This window comes from Penicillium paradoxum (assembly GCF_028828445.1).
Source record: "Penicillium paradoxum strain IBT 22861 chromosome Unknown utg000006l_segment0_segment0, whole genome shotgun sequence".
Classification (NCBI taxonomy): domain Eukaryota; kingdom Fungi; phylum Ascomycota; class Eurotiomycetes; order Eurotiales; family Aspergillaceae; genus Penicillium; species Penicillium paradoxum.
Genome location: NW_026643184.1, coordinates 1,201,898 through 1,227,048, shown reverse-complemented (window position 1 = coordinate 1,227,048; position 25,151 = coordinate 1,201,898). Strand labels below are relative to the sequence as shown.

General features: G+C 49.6%; 8 protein-coding genes across 8 annotated transcripts; 5 read left to right on the top strand and 3 right to left on the bottom strand.

Moving 5' to 3' along the window:
• Positions 1-696: 696 nt before the first annotated feature.
• On the top strand, positions 697-1,458 carry N7457_006926 (uncharacterized protein; the record flags this gene model as incomplete). Its single annotated transcript, XM_057177969.1, has 1 exon — positions 697-1,458. One exon carries the CDS (start codon positions 697-699, stop codon positions 1,456-1,458), a length of 762 nt encoding a protein of 253 aa, XP_057029713.1.
• Positions 1,459-4,430: 2,972 nt separating this feature from the next.
• Positions 4,431-6,155, bottom strand: N7457_006925 (uncharacterized protein; the record flags this gene model as incomplete). Its single annotated transcript, XM_057177968.1, has 4 exons — positions 4,431-4,509; positions 4,576-4,685; positions 4,744-5,604; positions 5,847-6,155. The coding sequence occupies 4 exons, from the start codon at positions 6,153-6,155 to the stop codon at positions 4,431-4,433; spliced, it is 1,359 nt and encodes a 452-aa protein (XP_057029712.1).
• A 1,008-nt stretch (positions 6,156-7,163) lies between these two features.
• Positions 7,164-8,738, bottom strand: N7457_006924 (glycosyltransferase family 69 protein; the record flags this gene model as incomplete). The annotated part of the gene is made up of 1 exon (XM_057177967.1): positions 7,164-8,738. The coding sequence occupies one exon, from the start codon at positions 8,736-8,738 to the stop codon at positions 7,164-7,166; it is 1,575 nt and encodes a 524-aa protein (XP_057029711.1).
• A 981-nt stretch (positions 8,739-9,719) lies between these two features.
• N7457_006923 (uncharacterized protein) lies at positions 9,720-10,313 on the top strand (the record flags this gene model as incomplete). Its single annotated transcript, XM_057177966.1, has 1 exon — positions 9,720-10,313. One exon carries the CDS (start codon positions 9,720-9,722, stop codon positions 10,311-10,313), a length of 594 nt encoding a protein of 197 aa, XP_057029710.1.
• Positions 10,314-12,429: 2,116 nt separating this feature from the next.
• Positions 12,430-14,489, top strand: mirC (siderochrome-iron transporter MirC; the record flags this gene model as incomplete). The annotated part of the gene is made up of 5 exons (XM_057177965.1): positions 12,430-12,656; positions 12,710-12,840; positions 12,905-13,639; positions 13,691-14,352; positions 14,403-14,489. 5 exons carry the CDS (start codon positions 12,430-12,432, stop codon positions 14,487-14,489), a joined length of 1,842 nt encoding a protein of 613 aa, XP_057029709.1.
• Positions 14,490-16,651: 2,162 nt separating this feature from the next.
• On the top strand, positions 16,652-17,494 carry cdc42 (Rho family GTPase CDC42; the record flags this gene model as incomplete). The annotated part of the gene is made up of 4 exons (XM_057177964.1): positions 16,652-16,671; positions 16,754-16,873; positions 16,980-17,358; positions 17,432-17,494. 4 exons carry the CDS (start codon positions 16,652-16,654, stop codon positions 17,492-17,494), a joined length of 582 nt encoding a protein of 193 aa, XP_057029708.1.
• Positions 17,495-18,830: 1,336 nt separating this feature from the next.
• N7457_006920 (agmatinase) lies at positions 18,831-20,194 on the bottom strand (the record flags this gene model as incomplete). The annotated part of the gene is made up of 3 exons (XM_057177963.1): positions 18,831-19,801; positions 19,870-19,996; positions 20,066-20,194. The coding sequence occupies 3 exons, from the start codon at positions 20,192-20,194 to the stop codon at positions 18,831-18,833; spliced, it is 1,227 nt and encodes a 408-aa protein (XP_057029707.1).
• A 253-nt stretch (positions 20,195-20,447) lies between these two features.
• On the top strand, positions 20,448-24,295 carry N7457_006919 (putative beta-ketoacyl synthase (Cem1); the record flags this gene model as incomplete). The annotated part of the gene is made up of 12 exons (XM_057177962.1): positions 20,448-20,499; positions 20,710-20,793; positions 20,922-21,088; positions 21,155-21,262; positions 21,315-21,386; positions 21,444-21,797; positions 21,874-22,242; positions 22,301-22,436; positions 22,839-22,904; positions 23,018-23,131; positions 23,188-23,826; positions 23,895-24,295. The coding sequence occupies 12 exons, from the start codon at positions 20,448-20,450 to the stop codon at positions 24,293-24,295; spliced, it is 2,562 nt and encodes an 853-aa protein (XP_057029706.1).
• Positions 24,296-25,151: the final 856 nt, after the last annotated feature.

Below are 25,151 nucleotides of genomic sequence, written 5' to 3'. Positions count from 1 at the left end.
CGAAAAGTTAGCCAACTCGGAGGAGACCGAAGTCATTGCCACTTCTTCAAGTAGAGATTAAATAGTGGCGAAAAAAAAAAAGGTATCAAAAATAATATCTACGAAAAAGAGCCATTCGCATGAACAAGCGGACACGGAGCAATCTGTCCGGTTCACCGGTTATTTATTTTATTTTTCATTTTATTTTGATGTCTCTGGGGGTGGAACCGAACCTCTTGAAAAGGACCCCTGTTAGCAGGTGTACGGTACACATACAGGGGGGGCCAAAGGAACACAACCAGACCCAGGCAGTCGGTCCAGTGCACCCAAGAGTGCTGTTAGTCTGGGAACTATTTTTCCATTTTTGAATCCTCTTTTTTTTTTTTTTACTTAAAGACGACGGCTCCAGATCTTCTCTTCCCTTTCTAGAGTTTCACGATCTATAAACTTTACCCGTTGCCCCTTCTCCAAGGATTATACTTCCCTTCCCCTACTTTGTACTTCACCTCCATTGGCTCTCGGATCTACAAATCTTCACGATCTCTGTATCTCCACTTCACTATCAGACCTGGTCTGAGCATTCTTCTATCCGCGGCAGTCCATCCCAAATCTGGATCTATAAATTTGCTGGAAAAAGCCACCCATCTACGTATTGGCCTTGACAAGCTATCCATGGAAACGTCCACATCCTACGCAACACACCCGCCACAAAACAAAATGAAAATCGACGCTCTACTGAATCCAGGCGACGGAGATTCCTGCACTGACTCTCCACGCTCCCAACATGCCTCAATCCCAACCCGCCACAGCTACCACCAACCCTCACCCAGCTTCCCTCCAAGCCCAAACTATTGGTATGGCCGAAACTACCACGACACCAGCCCAGGCGCCCAATCCAACATCACAGCAACCACCCAGAGCAGCATCAACAGCGCCACTATCAACCACGCGCACCAGCAGCAATCCCACCAACAAATGTTCTTCACCTACAGACCCTCCAGCAACCGCGGCAGTACAAGCACCAATCCCAGCCCGCTGTCCACGCCTTCCTCGCCAGACCCGTACCACTCCCGGGAGCGCTTCTCCAGCGTTTCCAGCAGCTCCTCGACGAACGGGGACCGTCGCCGGCCCCCGCGTCCGAAGTACGAGGAAGAGGAAATGTACTTCATCTGGTATCACCGCGTCGATCTCTGCCAGGAGTGGAAGGAGGTTCGCGAGGCCTTCAATCGCCAGTTCCCGGACCGCCAGCGTCGGGGCTTCCAGGGCATTCAGTGCAAGTTCTACCGCTTCATTAAGGAGAAGAAGTGTCCTACGTTGCGGGAGCAGCGCCGCATGCGTGATGGCGAATTCCTACGGGAGGGGGCTTCTGCTGCATTGGCAGGCGATCCCTCGGGGCCGAAGTTCGGGGTTAGGCAGTATACCACCGTTTGGTATCCTTGGATGAGGAAGGATGCAGATGTGAATGTACGGCGGATGTGATGATTCCATTTGTCAGTTTCTTTTCTTTTCTTTTTCTTTTGTTCATGGGTGGTTCAATTTGTTTCTACTTTTGCTTTTGCGTGGGTCGGTCTTCGTCTTTTCTTGAGATACCTCACTGGAGTTCTTTCTTTTTTTTTTCTTGTTTCAGCGTGGGAGGTCTGCCGTCGTTTTGATCTCGTTTATACCAATCCCAAATAGGGGTTCCTGTCCTTCCTTACCTTTTTGTCTATTTTTCTTCCCCTCCTACTATCCCTCCCTCATACTTTGCTTCTTGGGTGTTATATAATATCTACAATATGTATGGAGCAATCCATGAGTGTCACAATTACGGATTCAGAATTCCAGATTATTACTATAATAGAGAAATTGAATACATTACACTCCATATTCCTGATCCCCAATTCTGCGCAGCACATAAGACGCATTATCTACTCCGTACACAGGCCCAAATCATGACCCTCTGCACGAGAGCATCAACCCCAGCACGCTCAGACAATACCCCTTGCATCCATCGCCCCTGACTCGCATAAGCACATCGTTCTCGTCTTCCCAACCCCCCAATCCGCAGAGATTGCGATTACCATAACCCCCCCAGCACGGTCTCTCACACTTCCACATATAAAAAATAGCCGCCGGTTGCAATTTCCTGGGTACATGCAATCGCCCCCAAAGGCCTACCTACATGTACATACCACCAATTTCCGTTCCGTGATTTGTATCACCCCTACAAGAAAAAAAAAAGACAAGTACGATCCACAGGGCCAGATCCGTGCTAAGACACAAAAGAACAACTCCACAACCCGGCGAATCCCCTATCCGGCCGATCATGGAGTCGAACACATGCAATCCTTCGCCAAGGAGAAAAAAAAGACAACTAGAGACGGGGGATCTGCGCCATTGTTCATTATGAATAAATTTCAGACACGCATTGGATGGGAAGCATTGGATTGCTGGGTTTTTTGGTTTTCTGTTGACCTCGTTGCTTGCCGGGTGTATATGCGTTGGCAGTCATACGGCGGATACTGCGGAGCTCGAGTGCGGAGTATGGGTGGGCAATACACTTGCTCTTTTCGTATAATGGATTCCCTGGGATGGACATGCTAGGGGCTTAGACCGAAAGGATCACATTGTTCATTGTATGTACTCCGTACTGGAGCACATATGTAGTGGGGGGATGGGGGGATGGGGATGGGGGGGGCAGGATGGTGGCCATGGGCTATCACCTCGATTGGGTAATTAGAGGTCCCGTTTTGGGGGGTTTTCCCTTAAATACGCCATTGATCAGGTGCTCAGCAACTGGCGGTAAATAGACGCGTCTGAAGGGGATAATAGTTCCTATGTACGGAGTACAGCAAGTGATGAGTCGAGGGGTGGAGATGTATGTGAGGACTTGACATGTTCGGGATTCGGCATTTGCTTTTTTAGTTGTTTTTTTTATTTAACTACTGATGACCCGTGCTTCAGAAATGCGGACTTGAAATAGAAATGAAAGATCGTCGAGAATTGTGCAAAATGGGGCCAATCCTGCCATTTTCCTAGCGTGTGCGCGGGAGGCCGGGTTTTGGCCCCCGGAGCTCGTGCTTTTGTTTGGGCTTTGGCTTTGGCTTTTTTTCTTTTTTTCCTGAATGAACTACGATCTGATGTCTCGGGCTGAGTTTGTTGACTATTTTTCCCAGATAGATTGTACATAATATACGAACTACATTGTGGTTTAAAGGCTGTGGGGCGGGATAGGAGCAATAGGGGCCTGACATGTACAGACCACATTGCACGTACCAATGTGACGATCTATATCCTGTCAAATTGATCTACAAAGTGACCGAAGCTTGGATGTCTCGAGCATTGGTCGTAGTCTCCCCGTCCACCATTTCCCGTGATCCAGGGGAACGTGTCTGATTCTCAGTATAATACCCGTACTCCGTACTGCATACATCGAGTTGTATGGCACTATGGATTTATGAATTTGTGGACCCATTTGCCTTTCATTCAGTCTAGAGCGCCAAGAGAAGGGCCAACGTGCGTTGATATAAAGTAGCACAGCCTCGTGTCACATACAGGAACCCCATTTGCCCTCTACAGGACTCGATAGTCCACGTAGATGGGTCTGCAACAGCCGTTGAGTACTATGTACATGTCCAACAGAGAAATCGACAAACACACTAAAGAAAAAGACACTAGAGTGTACTCCGTAGACAAGCAGCTAAAGATAGCTATCCACCTCGGCTCGAACATCCCCGGCACTAGAATTCGCACTAACTCCCAAGGAATCCACCATAGGCTCCAATTGCTGTCCCCCACGAACCCTCTGCCGCGCTGTCGAATCTAATCAGCACTAACGCCAAACGAGGACTCCGTAGGAGGGGCGCAATTGGCAGATACGATTCATAGGCACGGAGTAGTTCGTGGCTAGCTCGGGGTGTGTCCACCAATCATGAACCGGCATTTTATGATAGTGATGTCCGTATGTTATATGCGATTCTTTGCCCGGTTTGAACGTGGCACCGCTGCTCTTTGTGGTGTGTCGGGTATTTTGACGGATGTTGACGTTGTGCGATGTGTAGAACATGCGGGTCGAGGTTGCACGGGGTAGGGTTGTGGTGTGTCTGTGTGTATCTTGGGCATTGGTGCATGGTTGACCTGCATGGCCAGGTCGGATTCTTTCTACCACTGTAGCAGCTGTGACGAGCAAAGCAGTTTCTAGAATAGTTCTCTGCTCGCTTTGGTGTGATGGTCATGATGTCCATAGAAAACATGGATTTCATTGGATGGGCTACGCTAGATAGAAACATGGCCTAGGAGGGAAACTACCTAGATACCTAGCTGAAAAAAAATCCCATCGAAAAATAAGTAGGAGAATCTCAATCCGGAGATATTCGAAATTCGCCTTCGATAACTGTCATCAAATCAAAGAACCATGCCATGAGGGCTATCAACGAACCCGAGCTCGTGATGGATATGAAGATCATACCCAACTAGTCGGCAGCGTTAAGAAAAGCAGTGAACATGGGGTTCGGCTCATCCATGAAGTGGAAACCCTGAGCAGAAGCGCAGCTAATAACACAATTAGCAAAGTAATCAGGACGGATTAGTCAAGCAGATCGTAAATGGTTGGCTTACGGATCAACTTCAAATTTGGCGATACAGTCGTAGATTCCGTTCTTGATAGTCTGGAAGAATTCCCAGCCATCATGGAGATCGTAGAAGAAGATGGTGACATCAACTCCCTCCTTTGATAATCAAGTTAGAAGGCATTCAACTTAAGAAAAGGAAGACTCGCAAACTCACCGGAGCCTGCTTGATCACAATGTGATCGAACCTCTTGCCTTCCCAGGTAGGATCAGAGATAATACCGAAGATGGCTTCGTCGTTGCCACCTTTGAGGCCGATGGGAAGACCGCAGAGGCAAACAACACGCGAGGCACCCTCTTCAACCCGGATCCACAGCTTCTCGTTATCCGGCAGGCCCTCCTCGGGCATCGTGACAGAGATAGTAACTTCGTCGTCATCATCCTTGAGTCTGATTCCGTGGGAGTGGGCCTCGTAGTACTGGACGCACTTCTCCTGGTCGATGAACTGAACAATCACCTCGGTATGTTCCATCCAAGCACGCTCGATGGCGCCGCCGTGAACGAACTGCAGAATGCCAGCGATGTCCGCCCACTCAGGAAGATTCCCGAAAACAATCCGACGGGGAGGTCCAGCTGGGACAACCTTGGGGGCCGATTTTTTCTGCTCCTGAAGCTTGCGGAATTGCTTCATAAAGTCTCCCGGAGCAACAACACCTCGGCGTGGCTTGGAGGAGGTCGACTTCTCGTCTCCAGTCGACTCGGCTTTTCCACCAGCCTTGCTGTCCGCGGTGGAACCGTTATCATCATCAGCATCCTTGGGCTTTGTACCATCCTTACGTCCAGGATCAGCACCGTGCGAAGTAAACATCTGAGCTAAAGCTTCATCCGTGGGTACGGCATAAAACATAGGACCAGCATTTAGGGCAGCATTGAGGGCAGCAGTATCATCGGCAGTGCGGCGATATCCTTCAGAACCAGCATCCTTAACGTTGCCGACAGGAGCAGCAGACTGATTGTCGTGATTTGCGTCATTGGCATAGCGGAGACCAGGGCGGGCAGTGTCACGGGAGGTAGCACCCTGTAGAAGCTTGTTGTCAGATGAAAATGGCCCAAGAAGGTTGAGTGGAATACATTCATGAGATATATCGATTAAATAACCCAAGATAACATCAGTTGAAGCGAAATCGAAAACAATATAACGAAAGCAAAGTCCAGTCGTAGAAGCAATAATAAGAATATCAACGTTCATAGTACATGAGTAGATCGGAATGGTAAACGTGGTGGATAATGGTGATGCGGAGTGAGACGATTGGAACATACCTTTTCAAATCCCTTAGAGGGCTTGTTGACGTGACTCGGGGCCTGTGAGATGGAGCTGTTGGCGACGGAGCGAGCATTGAGTTCAGTCGAGACGTTAACCTCAACCTTGGCGGCAGTAGAGGCGCCAGTGAAACGGGCCTCCCGGGCAGCCTTACGGATACCAGCGGGAGCGTGGCGACTCTCCTGCAGGGTGTACATCTTGTAGTGGCCAATGACTTCACAGATAACTTCAGCGCATAGGGTAATCTCGGAAATCCTCTCGAGAGGAATCGGAGGAGCACCGGTGGCCCCAATTACTTTGGGTGCCATAGTGACAAGTAGCAGGCGGGGAGAGCGGGAGAAGCGAGAAGCGGGAAATGAAAACAAAACACGTAATGGGAGGTTAAATCACGTAAACAGTCCAGGTGAGGTTGCAGGTGACTGGTTGACCTAGGTGTTTGGTTGAGGAAGGAGCGACCTTGTCTGCAACGCTCTTTCCCCGGAACGAATGTTGGGCTTGGGAAGTAGAACGGCAGCCGTGGGTGGTCTTGTAGTACGTATAGATCGAACTTCTGTATGTTCACGAGAGATACCTACATAAGGTATCTCATGTGTGAAGATCCGTGGACTTGGAACTATAGCGCAGATCAACCCCTATGTACATAGTATTCCCAGCGGGATCATCTTTGTTCGGTGATTCTTATTGAAATGCAAGTTGTGTGCGGATTCCCATCTAAGAGCATCTAGGCATGCATGATATAGGTATCCTAGATGATCATACTCGGGGCTGCATACATACTACCTTATCTACATAAGGTATGAGAAATGCTTATAAGTCTGGATATTATAAACCGAGGTGGCGAGATAGATATTTCTAAAGCAAGTGATCCAAGTATGGACATTCAATGGCTTTGTAAAATAGCATCACATCGGAGAAAAGATGACTGGCTATCTATAGACACCTATTTTGAGGGGGAATGGTGGACACAGAGGGTTGTTAAATAGGTACCTATGGGCCATGGCATTAAAGACGCTTTTATTTTGCATTCATTGACCCAGTTTTACTTCAATCGCTTAGATCCATGGATACCTACATATATACGGGATCTGTGTAGACACCCTGGCCGTATAGGCTGACCCAAACCCCAAAAATAAATGGCCCCTTCAAGTTACTAACTACTATTGATGTATCCGAAAAGGTATATAGATGCAAGTCAAACATTATATTACTCATTTATCTCATTCCCTAGAAGGCTTCTCCGACAAAATTATACATACACCAAAAGACACCAAAAAAGCAAATCTAAATGACGAAAATGGGTATCAGATCTCAGAACTTCAGAGCTTTTGCGGCGGGACAGGAATATCCTCGAATCCTTTCTGCCCGGGCTTGCGGTCTTCAACAATGACCTGAAGTCCACGACGGCCACAGAAGCCATCATTGCCAGCGACCCGCTCAACAACTTGGAAAGAACCGCCACCATTCTGTGCAGCGTCAGCTACCCACACATTCTCCTGCACAGTTTGACCAGGAACTTCTGTGCGACGAGGATTGTCCCAAGGCAATCCGACAAGGTGATTGCCAAGGTTGTGGAGGAACGAGTATAGACCTTCGAAGCGGCGGGTGATACCTAGCCAAGACAGGGTGCGGTGGTCATAAGCGGTTCGCACGAATGGATTCATGTAGATGCCAGTATCAGTGACATTGTCGGGGTTGGTTTGCGGATCTTGGATGTCCGCGTGGATGAGACAGCATTCAGATGCCTCCCAGAAGAGATCTTTTCCGGAACGGAAGCGCGCTGGGTTGGAGCTTGTACCTGGTGAGCTGGCTTGGAAATATTTGGCATCAAATGCCACCATTCCGCCCCAGCAACTGCGCACTCGCACTGCATCTTTCCCGGCCAGGACATCACTTCGGCTCTCTCCTTTGCCAGACGTAGTGAACCAGGGGTAGAAGGGGAGGCCCATGCTGTATCCTTCAAGATCGCGGGTAGCGTATGTGTCATAGAATTTGATGGGGTTGTCGAAGTCTACGGCACAAGCTGCCCGATATTGGGCAACGCCGTCCTCATTGGCGTTGGTTGAGAATAAGAGCTGGAGGGTCTCAAGGGGGTGAAAGAGGATATCGTTCAGATAGAGGAGCTTGTCGAATTTCATATCTGGGTGGTCGGTCAATGGCTGTAATGCTCGATTCCGGACCCGGGCTAGATATTCAATGCGCTTGACACGGTTGGATCCACCGGGGATGGTCACAGTTGGAAGGCTCTTCGGGTCCAGATGCTTGTCAGAAACAATAGACTTCTGACACGTCACTTGATCTTCCAACGCACGCAGGGCGCGCTCTCCCTCCTCGCCGCTATCATTTTCGTAGATACTCAGGAACACATTGTCCGGTCCGAGCAAATCGATGAGCTCAAGAAGCTGTGTTCCCCATTGGCCTTGAGCGAGCTTGCCTTCATCATCATATAGACTTGCGGCGATAAAGACTTTCTCACTGCGAGGATTACCTCGTCCAGGGTATGAACTCGCCAGTACCGATTCGCGGAGTGTGGTGTAGTGCGCCGGCGGGTGGGTATAAGAAGGGAAGAGAATTGAGGTGAAAAGTGCGAGTGTAAAGACGATGCCGGCAACGACGTGGATATAGCAACAGCGGCGGATACAGAAACGTCGAGAGCAGCTCGGTCGTGGGGTTCCTGCGAGAGCCGGCCTGGAAGGATTATTTAGGCGGCGATAACCTGCCGAGGCGGAGGAGATGATGCGAGATAGCCAGGGTAGCCGGCGTGTGCCAAATTTGGACGACGATGGAACTTGCGCTTCAAAATCAGCCTCGTCAAGATTGAATGTTCCCTGCGAGTCGACTGAGGATCGTGAGGCGAGTTCCCATTCATCGGGATGAAGCAATCGTTCAGTCATGGTGTGTTGTGTCACCAAACAGGTTTACACCCTCTGGGACTAACTTTAGCTGCGAATTGACCGAAAATGGAGGTGGCAAACAGTCATTATTGACAAGGGTCAAAATGCAACTCTATTATTTGGTGATTTTCCCCAGAGTCCCGTGGAGAAATTACGCAGTCCCATAGCGCTGGGGGTTCAAAACCCCCTTTTCGGGGAATTCTTGATGCCTGAATGCCTTATTTAGTACCGCTCTATACACCGCTCTCTACAGTGTATGGTAAATTTAGCAATGCATCAACTATCAAAAATGAACCTTGGTCCTTGGAAGCTTCCAAGGTTTTTGGTCCCATACAAATGGAAATATCTCTTCTTGACAGTCGCAAACCTTGCAAGAAGTGGAGTGATGTCCATTTGTATGGGACCAAAAGCTTCATTTTTAGAACCCTCTCACGTTAGCAGAACCTGGGCACCTGGACTGTTTTGATTATTACCTACATGTAAGTAGCTGTACCTAGCAAGTTGGGTATCTTAATAAGGTTTCTGCCGTTCTAAAATAAGGCATTCAGGCACCAACCCCCCAAAGGTAGAGAAATCTTATATCATCAAATCACGTGGAGGCGACCGAGTGATGTATGGGACATTTCTAGGTTTCGAGAAGTATACCAGTGACTATTGAAAAAGGAGTAAAAGATTGAGTATTTAGAAACGCAGACTCTATTTTTCAATTTCATCATTTGATAACTCCCATAGAGACAATATGTGAGAAGTTCCTGATGGCTGCTCTGGTATGTACTATGGAGTGACGTAGCTGCAGTTGGGCTACCAGTTACTCAGATGAAATCATAAACCTTTCTACCCATTCCCTACATGTAGGTTCACTTGATTTGAGCCCCTGAATCTACTTTTATAGAAGCCATATACCAGTCTAACTATCGGCGCATTCACAACTGAACATACTCGTGATTATACTTCTCCCTTCCCCGCATTCCACATCCCACCATGTCGCAATCACAATTCAAATTCGCCAACTCCGACGCCAAAGTCCCAGGCGACGGTGCCCCTCCCCCGGAGTTTACCATCAAGGCCCCAGCCTCGACAGATATCTGGGCCAAACCGCCCTCCACAATCCGTTTCTCGGCTCCAATCTTGTACCAGTCTATCCCGCTGGGTTCATTCAAACGGGCTCGTGTTGCCTTCAACGCGCCCTGGGAGAAGCAATATGACCAGGGTGGTCTGATCATTGTCCTCAATATCGCTGATGGGGGCCAGAAGTGGGTGAAGTGTGGTATTGAACTCACCCACGGCAAGCCCCACCTTGGCGTTGTCGCCAAAGACAACTGGGCAGACTGGAGCTTACTGCCGGTACCTTCAGGTGGCGGTGCGGCTACCCTTGAGCTGGCTCGAGAAAAAGACAACAGCCTGTGGATTTATCTTGTTGAGGGTTTGGAGAAGTCGCCTATTCGGGAAGTCACTTGGGTCTTTGAGCAGGAAAATGTTAAGGACTTCTGGGTCGGTTTCTATGCTGCTCGGCCGTCAGATGAGGGTGGAGAGCTGCCTGTTCATTTCGGCCATTTGGTTATAGATCAGGAATAAACCAGTGGGATCTGGTTAATTAGATGCCCTAGTTGGTCAATGCGTGGCAATGCCCATTGCGAGCATGTCCACGGGTAACGTTTTGCACGACAGATATGATATTTGAAATAACTTTGAAACCTTTGAAGGAAATCTTGCAAGATTACTTTAGTTGTGTATATGTAATATGGTTTATTCATGTGAAAATAAAGATGTTGAATTGCTGCAGTCTCGCATAATAAAGATCGACGGAATGTAAGATCCACACGAGGTGACCGACATGGCGTTGATCGATATGCGGATGGTCTCCAATCCTTTTGGGGGGTTTTTCCTTCTGTTTTTGTTCAACTTTTTTCTCATTTATTCAGATTGCCCGTGGTCAATGCATGGAGATTATAGGTATCCCTATTCTCCCCTACTCGGAATTACCAGCAGTTGCTAATCGTTTATTTGCACAAATACCTACCTGTGTATATGTTTACGAAGATCTATGTGTGCTGTACCAAGTGTAGGATGCACATCGAATTTTTAGGCTTACATTATTAGGTGGGATCCTAGGGATCAGGTGTCTCTTACAGAGCCTCTTCATGAGGTAAAAGAATGGAAGGTCATATTGAGCGACTTCCTCTTTCTCCGCCTATTTTGTGATACCACCCCAGATTTGTATTCCCTGATCACCAGCAAAATGCAACACCTTCCCAATCGGAGTTATCTGATCCTATTTAGTGCAGTGTAATCCCGACAGCCGGGTATATGCGCCGGACGAGCCCTATTTCGGATGCCGAAGTCACACTACGCCAATCGCGTGTTGATATGACACAGAAAAGTAAATTAGGTCATTCCTTTCCCTCAATCATAAGGTCTCAGTATTATAACATAACTGCGGGAAAAAAGAGGATCTATAGAAAAAAAAAAAAAAAAAAAAAAGACCATGTCTGAGTCAAGTGACCGGCTCACCCCGGCAGTGACATGACTTTCCGAGTTGCTCCTGAGATCGGAGTTCATCGACAAGCTCGCAGTGCATGTTGCTGCCAAAGAGCGAGGCCTTTTCTGATTACATATTTGCAAATCCTTCTATCTCAATAACAGGCCTATTGTACCTAGGGAGAATATAATTGTGACCACTCACAAGGGAATTATATGTAAACAAACTTTCATCTTATCTGATGTGAACCAAGAAGTGACTTGGCAGTACCGGAAATTCAGCTCATGCCACCAAGTGAACAGAGGTACCTCACGGGTACCCCTCCGATGGCAACCCACATGTAATTGTTCCGTGCCTGGCAGCTCCACCTTTGGATTTTCTCCCTTCAACACATCTTCTGTCTGGATCTGGGGACACACTTACGGTGCTCATAGTGTCCTAGAGGGGATAACTGTATTGTGACTCTTTCTCGACCTGTCTTGGTGCAGCATCCTGGAATGTTTGAGGTGGGCTGAGATCCGACCTTAGCCTCTCACCTTGCACTCTGCCACCACGGACCCCATCAGCGTGCATAAGTGCGACCGACGATCGGGCTTGGAGTCGTTTTGCGCAGTAGAAACCCCCAAGTCTTGCAGGCCTGAACTCTTCAACGCCTGATTTCCCTTACATTTGGGCGTCACCTCCGAAGCACGGCGGGTCTAGTCATCCGCTAATCTGCCCCGTAGTCGCCTACCGGATCCCGCTTCTTACATACAATAGCCCTTCATGGGTCGACCCTCCAGGCAAGCGCGCTTCAACGACTTTTTGTCTATTCCGCCCCATATTTCTTTTCTTCTGTCCTGTCTCAATCCAGTCCCCGATTCGTTCTCGGCGTCTCGTATCGTCATTTCTTTTTCCTTGTGGACCTGACTAGTCCGGGTTTCCTAGCTAACGAGTGCCCCTACTTGCTTATTAGAGCGGGCTTCCATCTCTTTTGTGTGATACGCCTGCCGCTGCCGATGTTTGACGTCGCATGAACTCTTTCATCTTAATTTTTTCGATGCTCTGCTTTCCTTCTTGATCGCCGTTGTTAAGTTCGCAGTCTTTGGTACATGTTTCCCTCTGACGACCCAAACTCTACTGCTGGTTGTTCTTATATGAAAACTGTCTTGGAAAGAGGATTTGTCATTGCCTCTGCGCTATCTTGTGAGGAGCGGTGCATTGATCACCGATATGCCACTTCTCGAGCCACGTTCAGGACCGTCGTACGGCACTATCGAACGCGAAAACTCCGAAATGGACACTGAGAGGGATCAGCTGTTGCAGGATGACCGCGAGGTCGAGGGCGAGGGCCAGTCTAGTGGACTATCTACACCAGATGAAATGCAGGAAGGAGTCCGGAAGATTGAAGCTATTAATCTGACCTGGACAGCCAAGTCCCTAATGGTGGCCTACGTCAGGTTCGTGTGGCTTGCAGTGCCTTTGTTGAACCCCCTGCTGACTTAGCGCAAAGTATATTCCTCATGGCATTCTGCACGTCACTAGAAGGCCAAACCGTCATGTCGCTGTCTGCATATGCGACAAGTGCATTCAGTAAGCACTCGTTGATCTCGACTGTTCTGGTGATCCAAAATGTGGTCAATGGTAATAAAATGATTATCCCGCCCTGAGGCATACGAGTGGCTGCTAATCACGAATCATGCTCTAGCTGTCATCAAACCCCCGATGGCTAAGATAGCTGATGTATTCGGTCGCTTCGAGGCCTTCTGTCTGAGTATCCTTATATACACCCTCGGCTACATCCAAATGGCCGCTTCTACCAACGTGCAAACCTACGCCTCTGCACAGATCTTCTACTCCGCTGGATCCACAGGATTGCAAATCCTCCAACAGGTTTTCATTGCCGACAGCAGTGACTTACTGAACCGCGCTTTCCTCGCGCTTCTGCCCGAATTCCCATTCTTAGTTACGGTCTGGCTTGGTCCAACAATTGCGGGTGCAGTGCTGAGTACTACCTCATGGAGATGGGGTTACGGAATGTGGGCTATCATCTTGCCGGCATCCTTCCTCCCACTTGCCCTCACACTGCTCTTCAACCAACGAAAGGCGCGGAGATTGAACCTGATCAAAAAGCGATCTAGAGGACGGGGAGACATTGTTAGCATCCTGCGCCGGACCTGGTACGATCTGGATGTGGGCGGGCTGGCTCTCCTGTCTGCTGCCGTCACACTCATTCTGGTGCCTCTAACTCTTGCGTCCACTGCCAAGAACGGGTGGAAAAATGTTAGTATCCTGGTCATGATCGCGCTTGGTGTCGTGTGTCTCTGTCTGCTACCGTTTTGGGAGTCTTCTCAAAGATTGGCTCCCAAGCCCTTGCTCTCTCTGCATCTCCTCAAGCAGAGAACTGCTCTTGCGGGATGCGCCTTAGCATTCTGGTATTTCAGTAGGTGGTGTTTTCTCTGATATTTGAATTGTCATTGCTAACCTTCCCTAGTGGCCTTTTACTTTTCCGTTCAGCCTTATCTATATTCCTATCTCCAGGTCGTACAAGGGTATGATGTCGCCACTGCGGGACGCGTCACCCAGACCTTTGCTTTCACCTCAACCATCTCTGCCTTTAGCGTATCACTTCTTATCAAGTATACCCGACGATACCGTATCTATATTACCATCGGATGTGTGGTCTACATGACCGGTCTAGCCCTGATGCTCCTATGCCGAGGAGAAGGGGCTTCCCACTTCCAAGTTCTGGGCACGCAAGTCATAGTTGGCATCGGTGGTGGCCTGGTCAATGTGCCCGTCCAGCTAGGCGTCCAAGCATCTGCCAGCCACCAGGAAGTGGCAGCAGCCACTGCAATGTTCCTGACTTCTATGGAGATGGGCGGTGCTGTCGGTGCCGCTATCTCAGGGGCCGTTTGGTCTTCTGCTATCCCACACAAGCTCCTCCAATACCTCCCCGAGGAAAGCAAGGGCCAAGCCGCCGATATCTTCGGCAAGCTCACCACTGCGCTGTCCTACCCGATGGGATCCCCAACTCGTATTGCCATCAACCGTGCGTACCAGGAGACCATGGATCGGCTGTTGACGCTGGCAGTCATCGCCACTCTTCCCCTCATCCCGCTGAGTCTCCTCATGGTGAACTACAAACTTGACAAGGTAAGCCGGCAAATGGCCCTTCCTAATGATGTTCTCTAACATGAAAATAGATGGGTTACGGTAATTCCGAGCCTCGGGGCGACCCAATTCTTGAGGCAGAGTCCAGCTCTGACGACCGACACTCCAAACGAACCTAAATCCGAACATTTCTGTGTGGAACCATCGCCGCACATGACTATTATGATTTTACGAACTGAACCTTCTTTTTCTATCACTTTTTCGCCGCCCCTTCTTTTTTCTGTCTGTTGCATCTAGATACAAACCAGCAAGCGGCGTTCTAGGGTTGTTTGAACAATGTGCAGCACATTTCCGGTATATGTATCCTGTTTAATCGGGCTGGACAACGAGCCCATCATTTGCATCTGGCGTCATTTTTCAAGAGTCTATGGGATTAGAGGCATGTCTATTTTCGGGACTGTAACAAGTCAATATATCTGGATAGGCATCGTGCCCTCAATGTTTACTATCAGCACGACAAAGACTTGACCTTGTCAAAATAGGCCGAACTTATAGTTTGTATCAACCAAAATTAGACCGGCCATAGCCCTGTCAAACATTGGACCTTCACCACACCACGGGGCTTTTCATCTGAAAGGCAAACTTCCAACCAAGACCGAAACCCAGTATTCCGATACGGCCGGCTTGCCGCTCTGGGTCTCCTCAGGGTGTAACAGGGTCTCTGACCAACCACTCAGCCCTGCAGCCACCGTCCAGTGGGTCCTCATTTCCCTGCAACGATCTTCATCGGAAGGTAGAGTTAATCAGGTTGACGCGGCATTGATGAAATGCCCCAGGTACCTATATACCTTATCTTCATGGGTGAAGGTCTCCGTATGGAGTACGGAGTACGGAGTACCAAATCGAATATCACAGCGCAGCCCAGTCCAGCCTCAAATTCCGCGCATCGCGGCCTTATACCCCCAGCTATCCGTCAATGCCAGACGTGTTCAGATGGCGGTTCTGGAGTTTCGATATCTCGCATCCCATAGATCTGGCTTGAGCTCTATCCTATGGTCTCTCGGCCCTCTATCTTGCAATTTCACATCTTCCAGCTTAAACCCCCCCCCCCCCCCTCACTATAGAGCAGCTCACCTCGTATCGTCACCACGTCAATCCCCATATAGTGCCCCGTGCAGGTACCTGCATATCTGCATGCACGCATACCAGATACCGCAACGGAGAGCTTGCGAATACATGGGATTCTAAATTGGATCTATTCACCCCTGGCAGGTGCATGTGCTTACATGTACGGACTATACGGAGTATAGTTGTACGGGGTTCGGGGGTACTCGGGCGACCTACCTAGGTACCTGTGAGCTGTCCGTATCAGCGAGGCAGCGAAGATGACGGTGATTGTGGAGCTGGAGCTGGGATCTGGATCGGGTCGCCAAGCTGTGATGAGAGCAAGCCACTTACTCTGGTAAGAACTAGATAGACTACGTATATGAACTGTATGAAATGAACAGTACGGAGTATGGATACCGAAGAGATTGGACCCCGTTGTGTAGGTATATTATTGGTGCTTCATTTAGGGGGATCTCACACGCCGGGGCCGACGTAAAACGGCGGTTTGAAAAGGGGAGATTGGGAGATTCAGGGCCGAGGGGGGGAGACACCGGGCCGTGAATTTCAAATTTGCATCTGGTGGATTCTCTTCTTTTTTTTACAAAAAAGAAAAAAAAAGAAAAGAACAGGGTCAGCTTGTGTTTTCCCTGCCTTTAGGGAGGTGAAAGAAAGGACGTCGAATGAAAAGGGGGGGCTCGTGGAAATACTCCGGGGTAACCTCTCCTTTTATAAGGCGAAACCCGGTTTGGATAGGTATTATTGCGCTTCACGCTGGGCATCTTTCTGTTTTTCGCCTTTTTTTTTCCAAGTCACACTGCGTTCAGCTCCAGAATGTATTTTCTGCCAAATCGAGTCCAGAGACAATTCGTGGATCACAGCGCTTAGCCGACGGCGGTTGGCCGTTGATGATATTTATAGAGAGGGAATGCTGATACAGCCTGCAATAAGCGATATTACCTAGGTAGATAGGGGGGAAACAGAGGGCAAATCGGTAGAAAATAAGGGATAAAAGTCCTTTATAGCTCCAGCATCCCCCCCAAGAATAATACTGCGAACCAAGCGAGAGCTGTACAGACCGTGTATGTGGTATCGAGACTAGCACCGTCTAGACTCCATACTCTGCGGGTTGCCCCATTCAATCCAGACCACAGCTTCTTCCTCCCTTTTTGTCTCCCACATTACCTCTTCTCCTCTGACACCTACATCATCACACCTGTTTTAATCATAATTCAACATGGTTGTCGCTACCATCAAGTATGTTATCCCCTCTTTCGCCTTTGAACCCCTCCTTGCCGAGAACCTCCCCCTCCAGACCTCATGGCTAACTCCAACTCAGGTGTGTCGTAGTGGGGGACGGTGCAGTAGGAAAGACCTGCTTGCTCATCTCATACACAACGAACAAGTTCCCGTCGGAATATGTCCCCACCGTCTTTGACAACTACGCCGTGACTGTGATGTAAGTCATCCTCCATCCGTCGAACCCTCCCTCCCCCGAGCAAAAAAAAAAATTATACGTTTAGCTCCAAAGAAAACACATCTGACCGATCGCTCTTCGAATTTAGGATTGGTGATGAACCCTATACCCTGGGACTGTTCGATACTGCCGGTCAAGAGGATTACGATCGCCTGCGCCCGCTCTCCTACCCCCAGACTGACGTGTTCTTGGTCTGCTTCTCCGTTACTTCACCTGCCTCATTTGAGAACGTCCGCGAAAAGTGGTTCCCCGAAGTCCACCACCACTGCCCCGGTGTTCCTTGCTTGATCGTCGGTACCCAGACCGATTTGCGCGACGATGCTGGTGTGCGGGACAAGCTTGCCCGCCAGAAGATGCAACCCATCCGCAAAGAAGATGGTGACCGGATGGCTAAGGAGCTCGGGGCTGTGAAATACGTCGAGTGTTCAGCTCTGACACAGTACAAATTGAAGGACGTCTTTGATGAGGTACACCAAATCTTCCCATTTTGCTGCCCAATCTCTCCACACCGCCACTGACTCGTTTTCTCTCAATTTCTAGGCTATCGTCGCGGCACTTGAGCCCGCGCCCAAGAAGAAGTCAAGAGGCTGCCGCTTGCTGTGAATTACCCCTCACGGATATATCGCAACAGATTGGTCCGAGTGCGACATATCCGTCGCACTTGGGTTGATGCCTGGTTGACGCGCGCCTCGAAGCAGCTACGATGGAATGAACCTGTTTATTTCGCTTTTTCCTACTCTTTCACGTTCTCCTGGGCGGCAAATCTTTCTGGCTGGACTGGTTTTCTGGGATATCCACATTCAGCGACCAAAAAAAAAAGGGGGAGGGTCTTGTATTATGGCTAGCGATGCTATGTGAAGCGTTCCATATCTACGTTTTTCAGTTGAAAATGGCTTCTGTGCTTGTTCTTGATCCCCTCCTCCCTATGATTTTGGTGTTCTCTTGTTCGCATCTCCCAGTCTCAGCTCTGGCCTTACTAACTTGCCTTGTCCCCTCTCTGATCTCCACCCTTTGCACGCTTCTTTTCTTGCTGCTTCGCCTGGCTGCGTCTATCTGCCGTCTCCAACAACCTAGTCTGGCGCTACCACCCTTGGTATCCCCTTTCTATCCCCTTCCCCGTCCTCTAACCCCTCATTCCTCTCTTTTACGAACTACAGCGACAGCAATTTTGACCTTCTCCTCCCCTTTTGTCGCGTCGGCTATATTACCCCCCCCCCCGCATCCCACCTACTACCTTTCCTGCACCCGGCGCTTTCACCTCTTTGGTCGTCTCTATCGGCGTTGGATGTCAGGGCGTCGTGCTTTGGCTGGTGGACGGTTTCCGTCACTGTGATCCCCCAAGCCCCATATCCCCCCCATACGCCCTCGTCTTTTTTTTTCTGCCTCGCATGCTATTTATGTACCCTCCGGACTACGAACCCAAGCTTGCTGTACCCTTCTCTTGCAGATCCGGCTTCTTCTCTGCGTCTTTTGTTTCCTGCGTGACTTTGCCCTTTATTCCAATCTGATCTACTGCTATTACTCCCTACGCGCGGTTCTTGATACAAGCATCTTTGTTCATGTTTCTTTCTGCGTCTGATCTACTTGCAGTCTTTTTTTTCGAGTCATCCCTCATTAAGGAGCAAAGTGATTTCTGGGTCTTAGAAAGTCGCAGATAGTGGACTCCAATTCAAATCAGTTCTATGAGTCATTACTCGGGGAGAACGTGTCTCTGGTATTTCACCTATAGTTGTTGCACGTGTATCTTGTATATTGTCTCTACTTCCGAGTCTCTGATGTCATCAACCGAGGGAGCTCAGCTGGTGGACTAGGCCATGACATCACATCTACGGTGTTCTCCGTGCAATCGAATCATATCGACAAATGTATACTCGTTGCCATTCACTCGCTTCATTCCACAGTCATGCATCTCGTAGATCTAAATGTCCAATATCACTCCTCAAAGCTCATCCTTGACCTTCTTCTCCTGAGTCTCGGCCTGTCCCATCCAGCCATACCACCCACCAAGCTCCTCATCAACACCAGACTTGACAAGACTAGTGATAATCTCAAAAGCAACCTGTGCCGCAGCAAGAGCAGTAGTCTCACCCTTATTATCATAAGCCGGCGAGACCTCCACAATATCCGCACCCACAAGATTCAACTTCTCCAACCCACGCAGAATGCGAATAAACTCACGCGTAGTCCAACCGCCAGGCTCCGGGGTGCCAGTTCCAGGCGCCGTCGACGGATCCAAAACATCAATATCCACAGAGAGATAAACCGGCTGCTCAGGATCAAGCCCCGTACGCGCAATAATCGTCTCAACAACCCCCGTCGGCCCCAACTCATCAATATCATCCGCATGAATGCGGATAAATCCCTGCTCAGGTCCCGGGTTCGTATAATCCCCCGCATCAACACCGGTAAGCCGAGTCCGCAGTCCCGCATGCGCAGACGTAGAATTGCAAATTAGTCCCTCCCGACTCGCCTTGTGAAAGAATGACCCGTGGTTGAACTGCGTCTGCTCAGACTGCCAGTACGCGCTGTACCGCACGGGGTTCCAGGTGTCCAGGTGCGCGTCGAAGTGCAGCACGGTAATCGGCTTCTGGTAGATCTGATACAAGGCGCGCAGTGCTGGCAGCGCAATGCTGTGGTCGCCGCCCAGCGTTACTAGCTTCGGGTGGCTGGCGCCGATGCCTGTGGCTTTCGGCGCCTTGTTGACGATCTTGCGGGAGCCTAGCTCTAGGAATGCTTCGTACATCTGGCGCTCGGCGACGGCGTTGTCGAAGGGCATGATGGGGATGTCGCCGCAGTCGGTGATCTTGGCCCAGGATTGGTACGGGTTGATCCCTGCCCGGGTGTTGTAGCTTGTGCCGGCCATCTGGCGCGCGCTGGCGGCGCGGATGGCGCGGGGTCCGAACCGGGCTCCTGTGTTTGGCTGTTAGCTTCTGGTTTATATGCTTGGGTCTGGGTGGTGGGACGCATTGAGTTCATACCTGGTCGGTAGCTGACGGCTGTGTCGAATGGTGCGCCGATAATGGCAATATCATAGTGCTCGTCGGGCTCGATCAGACACTTGACTGGCTTCAGGTGAGCGAAGCTGGCAATGCCGGTGAAGGACCACTGGATGAGTTACATGTTAGAAAGGCCTGAACTGCCACCCAATACCTGGATGTAGTGGTGCTTGCATACTTCTTGATCCCATTTCTTGAGCAATTCCGCCCGCTCATGCTCGGGTACTACGTCGCCATCATTGTGGTGCGCGCAGGAGGCCGCGGAGCCGGCTAGGGCCAATGTAAGGAAGGTCTTCCAAGTAGGCATGACTGAGGGTGATTCGGAATGAACAGTGGAAAATGGAAATCAACCGGATATTTATTCTCTCTACATGTCTTTCTGTCTGCTTTTTTTTCTTCTCTCTCTCTGGCCGTTGAAGTGTAAAGGGAAAGACGAGCAGATGCGGCGCTTCCCCGCCACATTCCCGTGGATCGGTCGTGCAGACTTTCCTTTCTTGGCTTCGGCCCGCTTTTCGCTTTTCTTCTTTTGACACTCCTGGGATATACTTGGTTATTATGCAATGCGGCGCGTTGTTGTAACAGGCCTTGGTGCGGTGACGCCGCTCGGTGTAGGTGAGTTACTGCTTCTGCTTTGTTTTGGGGGTATCGTTGGTTTTTGATTTGATAGCTCCAAGGGAGCTCATATCATGGGCCATGTATTTCTGCAATTTCGCAACTTCGCAACTTCGCGGTTTTCGCAGCAGAGCTTTCCAAAGTTCTACAGCCGAGTTCTCTCCGTTGCCGATTAACCGAGAGCTCATGCATGATACTCGTTATCCCCAGACTCCGGAGGTCTCGAGCTTCTGCGTCCCCACTTGCCACGCCCAAAGGGGAAGGTTGTGACAGCCAATGATGGTGGAGATGCCGGTGCGGGCACTTGGAGATAAGAAATAGTGCCCGCGTATACATACTGCTTTCGTGTCATGAGATGCGCTTTGATCGTGCTTTGATTTTGGAGATCTGGAATGCGTGACTAACACCGTGCTCCAATGTAGGCGTTCGGCATACATGGAAACGCTTACTGGATGGCCATTGCGGCGTTGTTAATGTGAAAGATCGCGATGAGCGCTTCGCTGAACAGCCCTGTCAGGTTGCTGCCGTTGTGCCCCAGGGCAGTCGCGAGGATGGAGGATGGACTGCCTCGGAATGGCTGGGTCGGGGTGTATGTCTTCAACTACCATCACTTTGTGATTTGTGATTTGTTTGAAATACTAACAGAGTGGAGTAGGATGAGCGAAAAATGGCCAAATTCGCGCAGTATGCCATGGCGGCGACTGAGGAGGCGCTTCAAGATGCGGAATGGAAGCCTGAGCCTTTTGAACAGAGAGAGGTAACGGTATGTATATGGGGATGTGTGCTCGCTAGGCCGCTGTTAATCATTCTGATAGGGAGTCTGTTTGGGATCAGGCATTGGAAACTTTGAGGAAATGTACAATACCACTATAGCCTACGACAGAGGGGTGAGTGTTTCCCTTTGTGGATGGTATATCGGAGACCGCAACTAACCTCTTGCATAGGGCTACAAAAAGGTTAATCCGCTATTTGTCCCAAAGCTTCTGATTAATCTCGGTGCTGGACACATCTCTATGAAGTATGGTTTCATGGGCCCGAATCATTCTGCAACAACAGCTTGCACGACTGGTGCCCATTCTGTTGGCGATGCTGCTCGGTTCATTGTTTGCGGCGATGCCGATGTGATGGTCGCCGGTGGTGCTGAGTCTTGCATTCATCCTTTAGCCATCGGTGGATTTGCTCGCGCAAGGAGTCTAGCCTCGACATTCAACGACACTCCGGAGAAGGCGTCGCGGCCATTTGACGCTGACCGTGGAGGCTTCGTAGTTGGCGAAGGCGCAGCTGTGTTGATTCTTGAGGTACGTGTCCTGCTCCCGATACGACTATGAAGTATTTCAAACCGCTGCGAGTCGATACTAATGTTTTGAAATATAGGAACTAGAACATGCACTCGCAAGAGGGGCTCGTATCTATGCAGAGCTCAAAGGGTATGGCTGCTCCAGCGACGCGCACCACATGACTTCGCCCAAGGACAACGGCGAAGGCGCGTTTATGGCCATGAAAAAAGCACTTAAGCAAGCCCAGTTACGACCTGCTTCGGTAGACTATATTAATGCACATGCAACTTCAACCATTGTCGGCGATGCTGCCGAGAACGCTGCTATCAAATCCCTTTTTCTTGGTCCTGATGGCAAGCAGAAGGCTGCTGATGTGAATGTTAGCAGCACAAAGGGTGCCCTTGGTCATCTTCTTGGTGGTGCTGGTGCCATCGAAGCTCTGATCAGTGTACTTGCAATCCACGAAGTGAGTCAATCCTCTGGATCGAGGAAGCTGTGCTACAGATTATACTAACACGGAATAGAACACCATGCCTCCCACTATCAATCTTGACCGTTTGGCCGATGGCTTTGATTGCAACTATGCGCCTAAAGATCCCCAGTCACGACAGATTGATGTTGCCTTGACAAACAGCTTTGGATTCGGCGGTACAAACAGTAGTCTTTGCTTTGCAAAGTATTCATGACCTTTGATTTTTCTTTGTACAATATTGTGTTTGATTAGACTATGACCAGAAGCTTGGCAGGCACTGGTTTAAAAAGAGAATTGCCTGATTATTGACTTGATTGACCATCAAATTTCTTTATTAGTTAAGAGAGCATCAAAGCTTTCACCCACTGTCATGTAGCAATAACAAAAACAGAAACAAAGTCATATTCAAGGGACAATGGTCAATTACATGTAGCTATACGGAGTATAGGTGTACCTTTTGATAGATCAACAGGTGACACGTGATCGATCCTAATGCGGAGCCCCAGCCTGACCGTGACTCTGGAGATTGAACTCATTCCTTAATGACCACCACCAACGCCATTTCAAAGGCTATCTGAGTGACACAAAAGCGTTCTGTATCTCCTTACTTCCTCAGTTTGCGCTCACCATGGCGAACAATGGTGACCCCGGTCGAGGTAGGCAATACCTGTTTCCCTTGAAAGCGCAAAACATCTAGGATACTTTGACATCAAACCGAGCGCATCTGATGTCGACGAATGGCCTCAGCTAATTATATCTGTTCTGGCAGGATCGGGAAGTCTGGTTGATGCGTCCGGGTACACCTTCACGGACAAGGATACCAAACCCGGCAAGATCAAGGTGAAGAAGACATCCAAAGCGTCAAGCAAGAAGAAAGCAGACGGTAAAGCTCTCCGGACTTATGAAACCAGGCAATGGACTTAACGAAAGTTCTTTTAGAAGCTAAAGATGGCCCTATTGATACCTCCCCTACCGCATCTCCCCTCCCCGTCCTCGACAGCAAGGTCGTCTCCGTGTTTCCGACCGGCAAGCCGCGCGAGGATGACCTCATTGAAACCGTTATCTGCAAGCACTGCAAGCGTCCTACCCTTAAACAAACTGCGGCGGAACATGTGCGCGGCTGCCTCAAGGCCAAGCAGGAGAAGGCGCGCAAGAAGAAGGAAGCCCGCGACGCGGCCAATCGCCTGAAGGCCGGCGATGATAGAGACGACGATGGCCCCGACAGGCTGGATGGAGAAACTGCTAATATGGGCCAGAAGAGCGCCAAGAAGAGCGCTACAAAGGGCACCGAGGATGGCAACAGAAAGGGCAAGAAGCGCAAGGCCGATGAAGACGATAGCAAGGAGTCAAAGAAAAAGAAGAAGAAGGACGAGCCTAAGCAGAAGACTGCTAAACCGAAAGGTCCTGTCGATGTCGAGAAACAATGCGGTGTCATCCTGCCCAACGGCGCGCAGTGCGCCCGATCCTTGACCTGCAAGAGCCATTCGATGGGCGCCAAGCGCTCGGTTCCTGGCCGAACTCTGCCGTATGATATGTTGCTTCAGCAGTATCAGAAGAAGAACCAAGCTCGCCAGCAGAGTAAGTTTACTGCTTTATTATTTATGTTTGTTATAGATTATGAGATATCTGACCTCTTTGCACTACAGAGGCTGCTATCGATGCCAATGCCCCTCTGCAAGAGGATATCGAGACTACCGGACCTATTGACTCAGACGAAGAAAGAGATGCTGTCATGGCTGCTATAGCCCGCTCTGCTCCTCAACCCCTTGTTCGCCATCCCGTCATTACCACCAAATCGAAGTACCGCTACGTTCGCATCAAGGAGCAAATGTCGCACGCCATGGGAGTTCGAAGCGGTGGTGGTCTTTTCTCCAACGATGATAGCCAGCCCCTTTTCGGTGGTATTCTCTTCTCGACTGTCGCCAACGATATGGACTCTTCTTCCATTGACGCCAATGGAGAAATGGACCCCTCTCTTGGTGCAATCGACGCAAGCAACAGATCCGCTGTCCCGGGTGGGCGGAAGTCTTCCGTCACCACAGCTTAAGTGGTATGTCAGTTGACTTTCACACATCAAGCTATGACTTATGACGACTCTTTTCTTTTCATTTGGAGTTGGGTCTTTTTCTCCAACCGTGTACTGGATACTGGATGCTGGCGTTCGTGGGTGCAGGAAGGAATACTGGGCATCGCACCACTCTTATTCGACTTATTCGTGTCTTTCTCGTTCTGCGATTTTCCTGGATAGGACATGGGTACAGGCTGGTTCTGTCTGCTTTGAAAGGTGACGATATGATACCCCGGCTGGCGTGATGCATTTGAATTTTCGAAAGTAGCTTCAATTGAGAGCTTTCCACAATCATTGATCCTTATTTTTTTTTATGTGACAACTGCTATAAAGTGTACCTAGGTAGACTAATATGAGATTTCAGTGGATGAAATGTTTAAACTTTGATGAGCTATATATGATCTACGCCTTGGTTTCTCATCCTAAGAGAATGATAAGAACTTGCATGGGCACTGATCTCTTCCGGCTACAGCTCTATCCAAGCTCTAGGGGCTCAAGACTAGGGCTTACTTAGGTCCAGAGCCTGGCTGGACTGGAGTCCTGGAGCCAGGGCTGGAGCTATTTAGATTACGTTATCCATGCCTCAGGCACCAAAACATATCTCAGCTCATTTCATTCGCCGATCACCCATTGTCTTTGAGACCTGACAGCATGCGCAAAGAGAACCATACTCTGATCCCTGAAGGAGCCTCTTTGTCTGCTTTTTAAAAGCCAACTACAGCTAAACCGCGTCTGGTTCCTGTCGCCGCGATTGCGGGCGAGCGCCCTTCGCATTCGCTATCACTCCACCAAGCTCTCGGAGCCTCATTAATCGCAGCTCGCCCCTCTCTCTCTC